Source organism: Pocillopora verrucosa, chromosome 7 (genome assembly GCF_036669915.1).
Source record: "Pocillopora verrucosa isolate sample1 chromosome 7, ASM3666991v2, whole genome shotgun sequence".
NCBI classification, from domain to species: domain Eukaryota; kingdom Metazoa; phylum Cnidaria; class Anthozoa; order Scleractinia; family Pocilloporidae; genus Pocillopora; species Pocillopora verrucosa.
The window spans coordinates 20,513,525-20,525,816 of NC_089318.1; the positions used below are offsets into that span (position 1 = coordinate 20,513,525).

The 12,292-nt window shown below is 39.4% G+C and overlaps 2 protein-coding genes across 2 annotated transcripts; one reads left to right on the top strand and one right to left on the bottom strand.

Annotated features, from left to right (window-relative positions):
* Positions 1–1,882: 1,882 nt before the first annotated feature.
* LOC131781824 (demethyl-4-deoxygadusol synthase) lies at positions 1,883–7,369 on the bottom strand. The gene is made up of 5 exons (XM_059098540.2): positions 7,184–7,369; positions 6,153–6,430; positions 5,450–5,791; positions 4,541–5,152; positions 1,883–2,876 (listed from the first exon to the last, which is right to left on the bottom strand). The coding sequence occupies exons 1-5, from the start codon at positions 7,223–7,225 to the stop codon at positions 2,309–2,311; spliced, it is 1,842 nt and encodes a 613-aa protein (XP_058954523.1). The 5' UTR covers positions 7,226–7,369; the 3' UTR covers positions 1,883–2,308.
* Positions 7,370–10,509: 3,140 nt separating this feature from the next.
* LOC131781809 (melatonin-related receptor-like) lies at positions 10,510–11,514 on the top strand. The gene has a single exon (XM_059098528.2). The coding sequence runs from the start codon at positions 10,510–10,512 to the stop codon at positions 11,512–11,514; it is 1,005 nt and encodes a 334-aa protein (XP_058954511.2).
* The last annotated feature ends 778 nt before the right edge of the window (positions 11,515–12,292 follow it).

Sequence of the window (12,292 nt, forward strand, 5' to 3'; positions counted from 1 at the left end):
ACCAATGGTGACATGAAATTAAAATTTATCAGCGCTCAGGCCGAAGATAAATACTATATGCCACAACATGAACCCAACGGCGGAAAAAAATAGAATATTATTCAACATCAATTAAAATGGACTTACTTTGAGCTTTTCTTTCGAAAAATCCTTTGTGAACGCAAGCCTCGCTTCTCAGCTGATTGAGGCTTCTAGCGGGAAAAATAACAGCTGCAAGCACCAGTTGCAACATGAAGGACAGCATTTTTCCACAGATCTAGAGTTACGAAGAATCCATAAAAATTAATGCCTTAAGTACCTGCTCCTCAAGATCAGAATAATCGAAGAATGACCAATGGGGGTGAATGAGGTGAATTGGCCACTGGCAAGATTTTCAAGGATAATTGCTGTTTTACATGTATCTGTTTTACTTCTAAAAGTTACTCTAGATCTGGATTGGTCTACAAAGTTTCATGGGATTTACTTACCGTGATACAACTAAGTCAGAAGAAAGCTGTAGCAGTAGGACTTACACTTCGAGATGGACTCAGCAATTATAGTGTTTTCTTGAGAAGGGATCTGTTTCGAGCGCACTTATTTTCAATCGATTGTTACTGAAATTGACTTCGGACAATTAGCGAAAAAGCATCAAACATTGCTTTCGATGAATTTGGAAAAGGATTCTCATACAGGCGGCAATGAAAGTCAGTATTGACCAAAGCCGATGATTCGAAGTCTAAGGAGCGAACACTGATCGTTTTATGTCAATATGTTGGTCAGAATTGAAAACAACAGAAGACAATTAAAAGTAAAGGATGACTAATGGTCCACACTATTGTTAAATTTTAAAGCGAACTCTTCTCTTATGGCAGCAGTGACAGTATTGTTCGATGATATAGATTGAATTTTCCGGAAATGGCTTTTTTAATTAAATATCTATGACTTTTACCGCAATGTAATAGTCGCAATCAACACCTAATATACAAGATAGCGAGTTTAGTTGCATTATCTTTGAGCACTGAAAGCAAATCTCATCGTTAATATAATGCTATTAAACCAGAAAATTATTCGTACATAGATTGATTTCTGATGTATTTGTTTAAAGAAGCGAAGTTCCATTTGATAAAAAGAAGCGAACTAGTTGTTTAAACAGCTACTGTCAGTGTTGAATTAACAGAAAACAAGAAAAAGAAAGTTCTCAATAGTAAAGTAGTTACTGCGGTCAGTAGAGCGGGTTCCAATTCAATTAAGCTAAAAAGAGTAGCAGCCGTTTTTCCTTTTTTTTTTCTTCGAAATAAAGAACGAGAGCGAACATTAGTTTGGTATCATTAGCATGAATTCGTCCACTGTTATGCAGTTCTTAGTTGGGTTCGCCGTAGCGAAATAGAAATTGCGAGTAGACAATTAATTTTCGGCAGTTCAAATTAAACGTCTCTAATATCATGTGTCAAAGGCATATCAAAGAAATTCCAAAAATTTTAAACTGACAGAACTTTTGTTTGCTTTCTCAGCTCAGCCTCACAAAGGTGTTAGCAGTGATGGAAAGACGTTAATAAAAACCGCCTGTCGTGAATATTAGTTTGAGATGAGTAATGAGCGTTTTGAGCATGCGTGTGCAATTTTGTGGGGTGGGGAGGGAGGGGGGGGGAGTTCCAGTGCTGAACGTGCACTCGGTTTTAACCCCCTTTACAACCTGCATTAGTCTCTGTATTCTCCGCACTGTTCTCTTTGTATTTCCTAAGATGCCGACAAAGAGCACTCTTTAGCTGGTGATCAATTCCTTTATTCTCGTAACCTTACTGTGTGCTTTAGGAGTGATATTATACGGAAAAATTAGATGCTGATCACTTTTAAGGCCCAAAGGGTTAATCATTCAATCGATTGATCATCAAATCCTTTATTTGAAAACGATATGCTTTGAGGCTGGGACAGTTTTGGGGCTATTTGAATTTAATCATCTAAAGTATAAAATTAAATCTAACAGATAATTGACAATTATAGGCTAAAAAATTCTAAAATATTTAAAAGCGAATTGAGATTCCAGAATTGGATCTAAAATTAATTAATTGTTTAAATTCTTTTGGAGCAACAGGAAAATTATCCTATCGTAAAATGCCATCGTTCACTTCTCTAATTTTCAAACTATCGGAATCGCTATTGTTTTTATTGCATGTAACATGAAGGTTATGCAAGACACATTCTGAACAATTCACAGTTGCAAAGAGTTGCTCCTCTATGTTTTTTTTCGATTCTCTATAAAACGATTATTGAAGGGTAAAAACGGTATCTGATATTACACACGGTCACGTAGTTCAATGCGTTAGATACCCTACTTCTTAACAGCTTCGAGATGGCACTCGTTCACTGATGCATTATCCTTAGCGTCTTGACTGGGGAGTTCCCTATTGACGTTTCCAACAGTGGCCGGATCCTCAAGCCCAATATCCTTGCAGTGCACTTCAATGCCTACCCCCTGCCTTGGATATCCTTGGGTGACCTTCCGGTACTCTCCGAGGCGCTTGTCAAGCAGCTCATAAGGCATGTCGTTAATGTAGCCGCACTTCCCGAGTCCTTTGGGTATTGGTGCCACTAAGTTTCCCGCCCGCTTCTCAATAACGCTTGCCTGGATTTGGTACAGAGCCTGAGAATCTTCCATGACAGGGTGCCACAAAGATAATCCAAGGTCACTGAGGAGTTTCAGGATCCGATCAAACTCGTGTTGCGTAATCCAACCGGTGCAGAGAGAGAGATAGGCACCAAAGCCCATCCCAGTGGCCACAGCCTGACCGTGGAGCATTCCTGAAGCGAGTTCGTACCCAGCGCTCCAAGTGTGCCCATATGCATGTGGGCGACACTGATGCGTTTCAAAAATATTGCTGTATTCGGATCTCATGTAGCTGTAATAGAGAGAAAAGACAAATTGCAAATAGTTCTATGATTTGGTAGTATGTGGTGTGAATGCTAGGGTAACCCTACGAGGTCAGTGAAAGGGACTAAAACATTTGACATCCAAAGTCAAAGTCAGGGCCGGGGAAAGTTATACCATTTAAGTTAGAGACTGGATTATGAATCGTAAGATTGCCTGCAGGGTAGGTGTCTTGACGGTTTTCCCAACAGCCCACAAAACCCGTAAATCGATTGGAAAACCCCTTTTAAAACCGAAGGAACAATACAAGTCCAGTTCGACTCAAAAATTCCAAATCCACTTTATTTCGTATGCGCGACAAAACATATTACGTCAGCTTAAATCTTTTGAATCAAACAATGAGCGCACACCTGCAATTCAACAATAAATATGAAACAAAGTCCGTAACTGCGTGCGCCAGGACGTAGGAAAAAACTAAGTATTAAGTATTATTTTCGCTCACTTGCGAATCTATTAAGGTTGCTTTCATCAGTCGTTCTAAAAGAGTGAAGCAATATCAGACAAAAACCAAAGGGGCCTTATCATTGCACCATCAATGCACCATTGGCCGAATTTATACTAGAGACGAGTTATCCGTCAGAGACGAATCATCCGTCTCAGACGGATAACTCGTCTAAATATAAATTCGGTACTAAGACGAATTATGGAGCAAAATTCGTCTCAGGCTGATCCGTCCGTCAGCACGTCTTCAAGACGTGCTAACAGACGGATAGCTCGTCTTAGACGGATCATCCGTCTATAAATTTTTATCTAGACGGAAAACGAAGACGGTTTTTGACGAAGTTTCCATATGAGAGAGACTGGTTTCTATAGTTTTGCAAGGTTTCCTGGGATGCCTATTTCAAGATGGCGTCCGGTAAAGTAATCGTGCCCTCGAAAGCAATCACAAAAAAGAAGGAGAAAGCAAACAAGAAGTTGACTTGGACAGATCAAGACACGGAAGTCTTCGCAGAAGTTATATATGACCCACAATACAGAGGAAGTGATTACACCGTTAGTGTAATCACTTCCTCTTGTCTTCCCATCTTGAGCAAGATTAGCGAGAGAAAAGGGTAACATGAAGTTCATTAAGCTATTTTCCGGCTCAAACATGCGCTTAGCAGAGGATATTCTTCTCTGATATACCGCTATATCCAATGCTGTTCTTCTCGATTTCATCAACAAGGCTACGAGAGCCGCCATATTTAAGCTCTCGCCAGGCTTCCACTCGGCTCAACACCGAGACACCCGTCGTGAAACTCGCGAACGATTTATATCTAGACAGATTATTCGTCAAAATTCGTCTTCGGATTTATACTTGGACGGATTATCCGTATGACGGATGATCCGTCTAGACGGATGATCCGTCTCTAGTATAAATCGGGCCATTATTGCACTATCGTTGGACCATCATTGCACCATTATGCTTTAAGACGCGACAAAGAAGCATACCACAAGACGTAAAGCATTAAAAGCACAGTTGTTTGTTAATAATTCCAAATGATTTAGTTTCAGTCTTTGAATTAATCCCAATTATGATGCAGTTGTTACGGGGACAATAAAACAAAGCAACACGGAGTTCTTAGACTGGAACTTTTTCCTGCTGGTAAAATGAGCGATCGCACTAACGTACAAGACAATCAAAATTTCACATACTACTCAAGAGCTTTGCCAATAATGAGATCACAAACGCGTCCAAAGGCCTCTTGATCTCCTTGGAAGCCTTCCATTTCTGTGCCAAATTTGGTAGACAAAAGGTTACAGCCCTTCTGCTCTAGTAGGGCGAAGAGTTCTTCATCCTTCACCACTGCTATCTTTACAATTTCAGCAATGCCGTGACGCAAGCAAGCGCTGTGTTGGGAGCGGAAAAAGCTTCTGTCAGTTAGCGTCAGAACAGGAGGATGATATGCACCGAACAGGTTTTTGAAGCCAAATCCGTCACAACCAGTGCGAGGAGACAGACCAGCGTCGATGCCAGCCACAACACTGGTAGACAGCATGATGTAAGGTGTGTTACGATGATACATAGAGCATGCGCAACCGGTGATGTCATGTATGACGCCATTTCCCACGACAAAAACAGGTTCGTTTCGTTTGACTCGCAATTTTTTCAGCATTACAAGGAGGTTCTGTACTGTTGCTATGTCTTTGTCAACTTCGCCAGCGGTAATGACTACCTTCTGCAGCTCGATGCAGTGCTCATCGAAATACGCCTTTATTTCTTCTCCGTAAATCTTATTCACATTCCTATCAACAACTGCCACACACCTGGGGATGAAAAACAGAAATGAGTAAGAAATGTTAATCTAAAAAAATTTTCTAATCTCATGTTTTACGTTTAATACTAAGCTGCTGTTAGACAATCAATTTCGGGAAACTACCTCTTCATTGAAATAGTGCTTCACAACGAATCAAAATTATAGATCATGTAATAAATACACATTTTTATGCAAGAATATACATGCATTAAAGTGAATTTTGAACTGTCGGTCATTTATCAGTAAAAGCACCGAATATTTTCATATAAATAGAGCGTGGAAACTTAGATTATCACATCATACGAACCTCCCTAATGGCTTATACACGTTTTTCAACTCTGGATTGGCTGGGTCTAGTACTTTGTACACAATCTTTGCAGTTGTGGTCAGAGTATGCCTCATGGTACACTCGACTACCGATGCATCAGCTTTGGCCAAGATGTCTCCATCACATTTGCGGTAAATGGATGTTGGGTAAAGTCCGTGAGGGTCAAACTTTTCGAGGTACTCAGCATTGTCAAGATAACATTCTGGGCACCCAGTTTCCTTGAGGAAGCGGTGAACAGGCTTGGTACCAATGTCGTTTTCATCTGCTACCATCTTGGCGATTTCATTCCACTTGGAAATGGCTTCTTTATTGCTTGAAATTCTAAGATAGAAATTGAAAGAATAATGGCTCGTTGATATGAGACAATTTAAAGATAGATAAACTTGTAAAATGAGAGGGTTTAAAAACGTATCGGGGATTTTGTTGACACTTCCAGGATCGATCGGAGATGCTTCTTGTAAATGCATCGAGCGAGTATGTAGAGTATTAAACTAGAAGATACCACGCGGTATTTTGTTCTTGCACCTATTTTTTTTTCCTCTTGTCTGAGGTATGTGACGAAAATGATCTGTGACGACTCTTGACAAACACCATATGCATTAAATGAGAGAAACACTGACAAGAGTGCACCAAGGAATTTTAAACGTAACATTTACACTATTTACAAGCTTTCAACCCATACCTTTCTAATAGACTGGCAAGTTGTTGCAGCACTGCTGCTGTTGGTTGATTGTAGAAATACTTAAGTTTCCTAATCAGCAGGAGCGATTCCAAATCACAGCTCAAAGAATCTGACAACTCTTTGGAGAACACATCCAGGCGAGATGTATATATAAAGAAGTCACTCACTGCCGGAAGTGCAAAGATTTTCTTGGCAAGCTCTTTCACAGAAAGAGCTGCGTCATTAAAAATCTTCCACGGAAGGTCATTTAGAGACACAATCTTCTCTTGCAATGAATTCTAAAATAAGATAGAAAGGAATCCATATATTATGAGAGCATTGGTGAGACCTTTATTAAATTAACAAAGCGACTTCTTTAAATACATAACGTTTACGTCAGCTTAATTGTAATTCATTATTTGCCTAGCTCCATACTGATCATATGCGCCCACAAAATTTTGTTCTTGCTTATCACGCTTGCATCATGCAAAGCGTCTTGTATATCACGCTTGCATCATGCGGAGCGTTGACACCCACATAAAAAAAAGCATAAGCGATGAGTGATGGCACTTCACGGCGTTATAGGTGTAATTCTTCACATAGGAGCCTCAACATGCTGCATGTGGTAGATTAAGGAAGGTTTCCAATCTTTATTGGAAAATAAAACATGAAACGACCACTACCCATAATTTCGTTGGGTCTCATCGTTCATGGTGTCAATGCTTACCAAAATATTTGCTTGTTATGCTATAAGTGAAATACACGAACGCGTATACTTCTTCTGATAAGCTTCTTATAAGCCCTTACGGAATGGTAGGAGAATGCGAGCAAAAAAATTGTTAGCTAATCGCTAAAAGTTTGAAATTACTCCAAAATTCAGGTAGTCCTTCAAAGCTTATATATTTCCTAGTAAGAAACAGTCAAAACTCATAAAGGGCAATTGTTAGTGCCTTTCATTCATATTTAAATAGCTTATGAAAAACATGACAGATAGTTTTGAAAAAGACAAAATCAAACAAATGATATTTTTGGAGGCGAAAGAAATGTCATACCTTCTCAACTTCCATCGCGACGAGGTCTAACCTACTTTTCATACGCGTAGCTCTGCTAATGAGGTTTGTTCCTCAGCTTCAACAACGTATGTTAACCTTCCACCAATACCGGCGTATACAGCTTTGAAGTAATGATGCTCCTAGCCGGCTTGATTCTATTAAATACAGAATCTTGATGGACGTGACATGCTGAGTATCAAACACAATAGGAAGACCAACCAGTTGTCAAAACAATAGTTGTTAGTAATTTAAAGCGGGCCATAAAAACAATTGACGAAGTATGATTATTTAAGATGCTAGGGGAGAGCATTGATTTATACATGGCGAGAGAATTAAAATTTTTTCCTTTCCTTTAATAACTGGGAGGAGACTGACTGATCTAATATAACAGAATTCGTTAGAAGTTCGCGTGCAAACGCCAAGAACTCTGTTAAGGGTTTTACTGTTTAACCTTTGCTTACGTACGTGCATATATACAGTCTAGAGATCAAACATTGTTTTCCGTTTCCTATCAAAACTGCCTCCTTTGGGCGTTCATCATATCTTCTCTTTCACATTTTTTACATCCCTTAATACTGTTTACTGGAAGTCCAAACCTATCTTTTTTATGTAAAGGTTGCTTGAACTAAGATGATATTGCATTTGTGCAGATTGCGTGCAAACGTCTAATCTTCCGCTCTCAACGAATCATAAGTTGAGAAAGATTAGCATCACCATTTCGATCACAGGCGTCTAGAGCTTACGTCTCGAGTAAAAGAAAGCGATTAATTCATGAAAGCGTCACGCGTCGTGTGACTTGGTGCTAAGTTACGAGAGGAACCGCTGAGAATTTGAACACGTTGTAAGGAATAGTATGGGGAACAAAACATGGTCGATTTACAACGATAAGTATTTCGAAATATGAACGTAAATCAATAGAACCTACACACATCTTGTGTGTCATCCTTATGATTGGAGTTGAGTGGACAGGGTCAATTGGGAAGGGTGGAACCCTTATAACATTGCGTAACCAATAGTAACCTAGGGAAACTTAAGGCTACTTAAGGTGACTTTAGGCGACTTAAGGCGATTTAAGGCGACTTAAGGTCTCAGAGTAGCCCTTGTGCAGTGTTCTCTGCCGTTTTAAACTTGTAAGTGGCCTCTCTCTAAACTGTGACTTGTGAGACCAACTAAAGTACTAAAAATTGAATGTCTGCGTAACTCGTGTAAATTTTCTGTTTCCTGATATGCCCGAGTTTGCCGAAGTCTGCATACCCCACCAATACGGCGCCTTTGATGTTTTTGCCGATTTTAAAAAAATTTCCAATCCGTAGAGTTAGGGCTGCACTAAGGGCCTGTTTACATGGAGGTGGGGGACCCCAGGTAGGTGAGGTAACCTGCCTGTCCATATAATTTCTTAAAACTTTGCATATTTTCTAGCCGTCTCATGGCAGAAATCACCAGAAACTGCAACGGACACACAAGGGGTGTAAAATGTTCACATTTCGGAATATTTAGCGTTGTAAATCGACCATATTTGGTTTCCAAAACTATTCCGTATAACGTATAAGTCAACGGTTCCTCGCGAAACCAAACACAGCGTAACACAACGCGTGACGCTTTCATGAATAAATACATATGTGTTCGAGAATTAATCTTTCGTCTTTTTCGAGATGTGGGCATGGGACGCCTCTGCTCAAACTTCTTAATTGCAAGCGCAATAACAACCTCAAGAAACCTCACCCCAGCACCCCGGGGTTGTAAGATTGCATGTAAACGCATTTTATTTTTCGACCACGGTTAGGCGGGTTACCTCACCTACCTGGGGTCCCTCACCTCCATGTATACAGGCCCTTAGAAAAGTGTCTCGTCGACCGATTTTGACCACAAAGTAAACAAATTATTGCAAAACGACAAGCTTAAATTGGTTTTATTTACAAGAGTAAATCCCCCGCCACACTTTCAAATTCTTGAAAACGTTTTCGAGGGAATCATAACACCGACAGTAGTTCTGAATGAAACATTGCAACAATACCAGATGAATAATTCTTTAAATGTTTTGAAATTTTCAGCCTTCACTTTGAGGGTCCATTGCAAATTGATCCGAGGATGGAAAGAGGTCAACGCATAATTGAATCAAAAATGAACGCATGACACGTGAATGTTACAATAAGGCGCACGAGGTAAAGTGAGATTTGAACTCGTGGTACGTGAAATACTGTTATTTTATTCTTGCGTATACGTGACACGTGAATTTGTGCCAGATTCACGAGTGAAACGGGATCAGGACATCCTTTTGCTATCCTCTGAAAGCACTCATGTTTCGGTGATAAAGAAAATTACAGGAATTACGTCATGAGTAATCTCCTCCTTTCCCGTCGATCAGTTACGTCGCGCAGGACGTCATCTCTTCTCACGTTAACGGACGACATCAGAACAAAATAGAGTAGGGTAAAACAATTGGCAGCTTGAAAGAAGAAGGATCAAGGATGTCTCAGGATGTAACAGAATTAAAAAAAGATAACAGACAATCAATGCAAATTTATTCAATTTCTTTTAGATAAAACAAAGTAACATATCCGCTCTAATTATAGAAGATTTTTACCCCTAGGTTAAAAATTTTGGAAAATAAACAACTAAACAAAGATAGCTTAACCCTTTACCTCTCAAGAAGAAATGATTCTCTGAGTAGGTAAACATAATTTCCATTGTATTATTAGGAAAATACGCCCATAGTTTCCTATTTCCATAATAAACAATCATTAAGCAAATGATTGTCAGATTTCAAAATTAAATATAGGATATCCCAAAATTTGGCACAATTGTGTTACCAACGTCTCAGTATGCGAATTCAAGTTTGTTTAATTAAAGCGGATACAGAGTTTGGTTAAAAATTTAAATCGACAAAGAGAATTCAATGTTAATAAATTACTTTCAGTCATTTACTCGATATTCGCTCCTCTGGGCAAAGATTTAAGCAAAGTTGATAGATAAAAGAAATATTGAAAAGAAAAATGGAAGACAATTAAATGACCACGCTGTTTAAACTTTTTCATCTAAACATGACGAAAGGCACTTACATCTAATGCTTTTTTGAAGCCCTAGGATTGAAATTAACGTTAACAACTTCAATAAAGAGAAATGTTCACAGAGGTTACATCATTCTGATTGGATGAAGCGACATAAACGACAAATTAAAATCAAGAGCCTGCCTAGCATTTTAGGAGGATTTTACCCACACAATTAAAACGAGCGCTATAATTACTTTTGTTGGTTGTGCTGTGTTAATAGCGGTACCTTTGGCGAGCACAAAATTCACTGTGTTTGAGACCAAAAGTGGAAACTAGATGGCTTCGCTAGAACAACAACTTGAAGCGATGACGAAAGATATGCAGTCGAGAAGCACAGTTACAATCGTCTTAGAGTCATTGGTTTTTGCCTTGATTTTATTATTGATCTTCGTTGGAAACGCTACCACCCTGCTGATTATAGCGTTAAACAGCAGAATGAGAACAACAACGAATATGTTCGTTGCATCACTGGCCATTTCTGATTTTCTTTTGGGAGTGCTTTCAGCGGGTCCTGTCGCATATCCTGCGCTACTGCTGTCTAAATGGCCTTTTGACGATACGACATGTCAGTATCAAGGCTATATCGCTGTAACCTTAGCAGTTGCGTCGACACAAACGTTAGCCCTTATGGCAGTGAACCGATATTATCGTATTGTCAGGCCAGCAAAATACCGAGCCTACTTCACCATGAAGAAAACACTCATCATGATTCTTGTTTCCTGGTTCTATTGCATGTGGGCTCCTTTGCCATATCTGCTTAGTGGTTACAAGATGGTGTTTCACCCTTTCAAATTCTTTTGCTACCTCCAGATCGACAGCGGACCGTTCACGGCGTTTTTAGTTACTGTGTATGTTGGCTTGCCGACTTTCATCATAGCCTTCTGTTACCTAAGAATATTTCAAACTGTTCGAAGCCACAGCAATAATTTTCAAGCTGCAAGTGGATCACACAATACAGTTAACGTAGAGGAAATCAGGATAACGCGCACACTATTTGTTATTGTTGTCTTCTTTAATCTCTGCTGGACTCCTATTCTGGTGATAGACATGGTTGACACCGTTCAAGGGAGGTGGTCGTTACCTCGCGAAGCTTACGTTGCATACAGCTTTTTAGCTGTGATTAGTAGCGCTCTTAACCCTGTCATATATGGTGTAATGAATAAGAACTTTCAACAAGAGTATCTGAAGATTCTCCGGTGTAGATATTGTCGCTCACAAACATTTGTAGAGCCATTTAACTCAGGGGAAAGAGGCACTGGTTCAGTTGCGACAGCCACTTAAAAGCCAAGCTAACTCACTAAACTCTGCCGAAGTAATGTTTTCGGCAGTGGGAAAGATATCCTCAATTTAAAGGAGATTACGATATGTAAGCTAAGTAAGATAAAGAAAATAAAAGCGGCAATGGTAGATTAAAAAGAACAAAAGTGATTGAGGGTGGAAAAGACTCAGACGAATTTGAAAAACGAACTTGAGCGGATTTAATTCAGACAGGCACACCGGAAAATATGTCAGAGCTGATTGTGGGCGTTATGCGAGTATTTCTTTTTGAGTAATTACTTCTCAAGATGAAAAAAAGCTACAAAAAAAATCCTTACATCTGCAGGGCATTACGCAGGCAATTGAAAATTAACTATGATAATCACGTCGTGAAGAGATCCTTTCTTGTACCAGTTTTAATTTGAACTTTGATGTGAAAAAGACATCTGCTCGACTGCACATAGCACCTGTCCATGGTCTTATTATCATATTATGATTCGCAGTTCGAGTATCGATTTTTTTCTTTCCTTTTCAGGGATGACATTGTCAGGAGATATTAGATGCTAGTCACTTTCAGGGGTGAAAGGGTTTAGAAGAATGCTCAGCAATCCTGCATGATTTGAAAAGAGCCTTCATAAAGATAAATACTGAGAGCACCTATATGCTTAGGATTAATTCTAGATAAGAGCAAAAAAAAAAAATGATAAAGACAGATGGACTTCAGTTCGCGCATCTATCCCGTTAAGTTGACACGTAAGGTACTATAGATAAAACTGCTGCCGAGAAAATTTCCTAAGGGTGT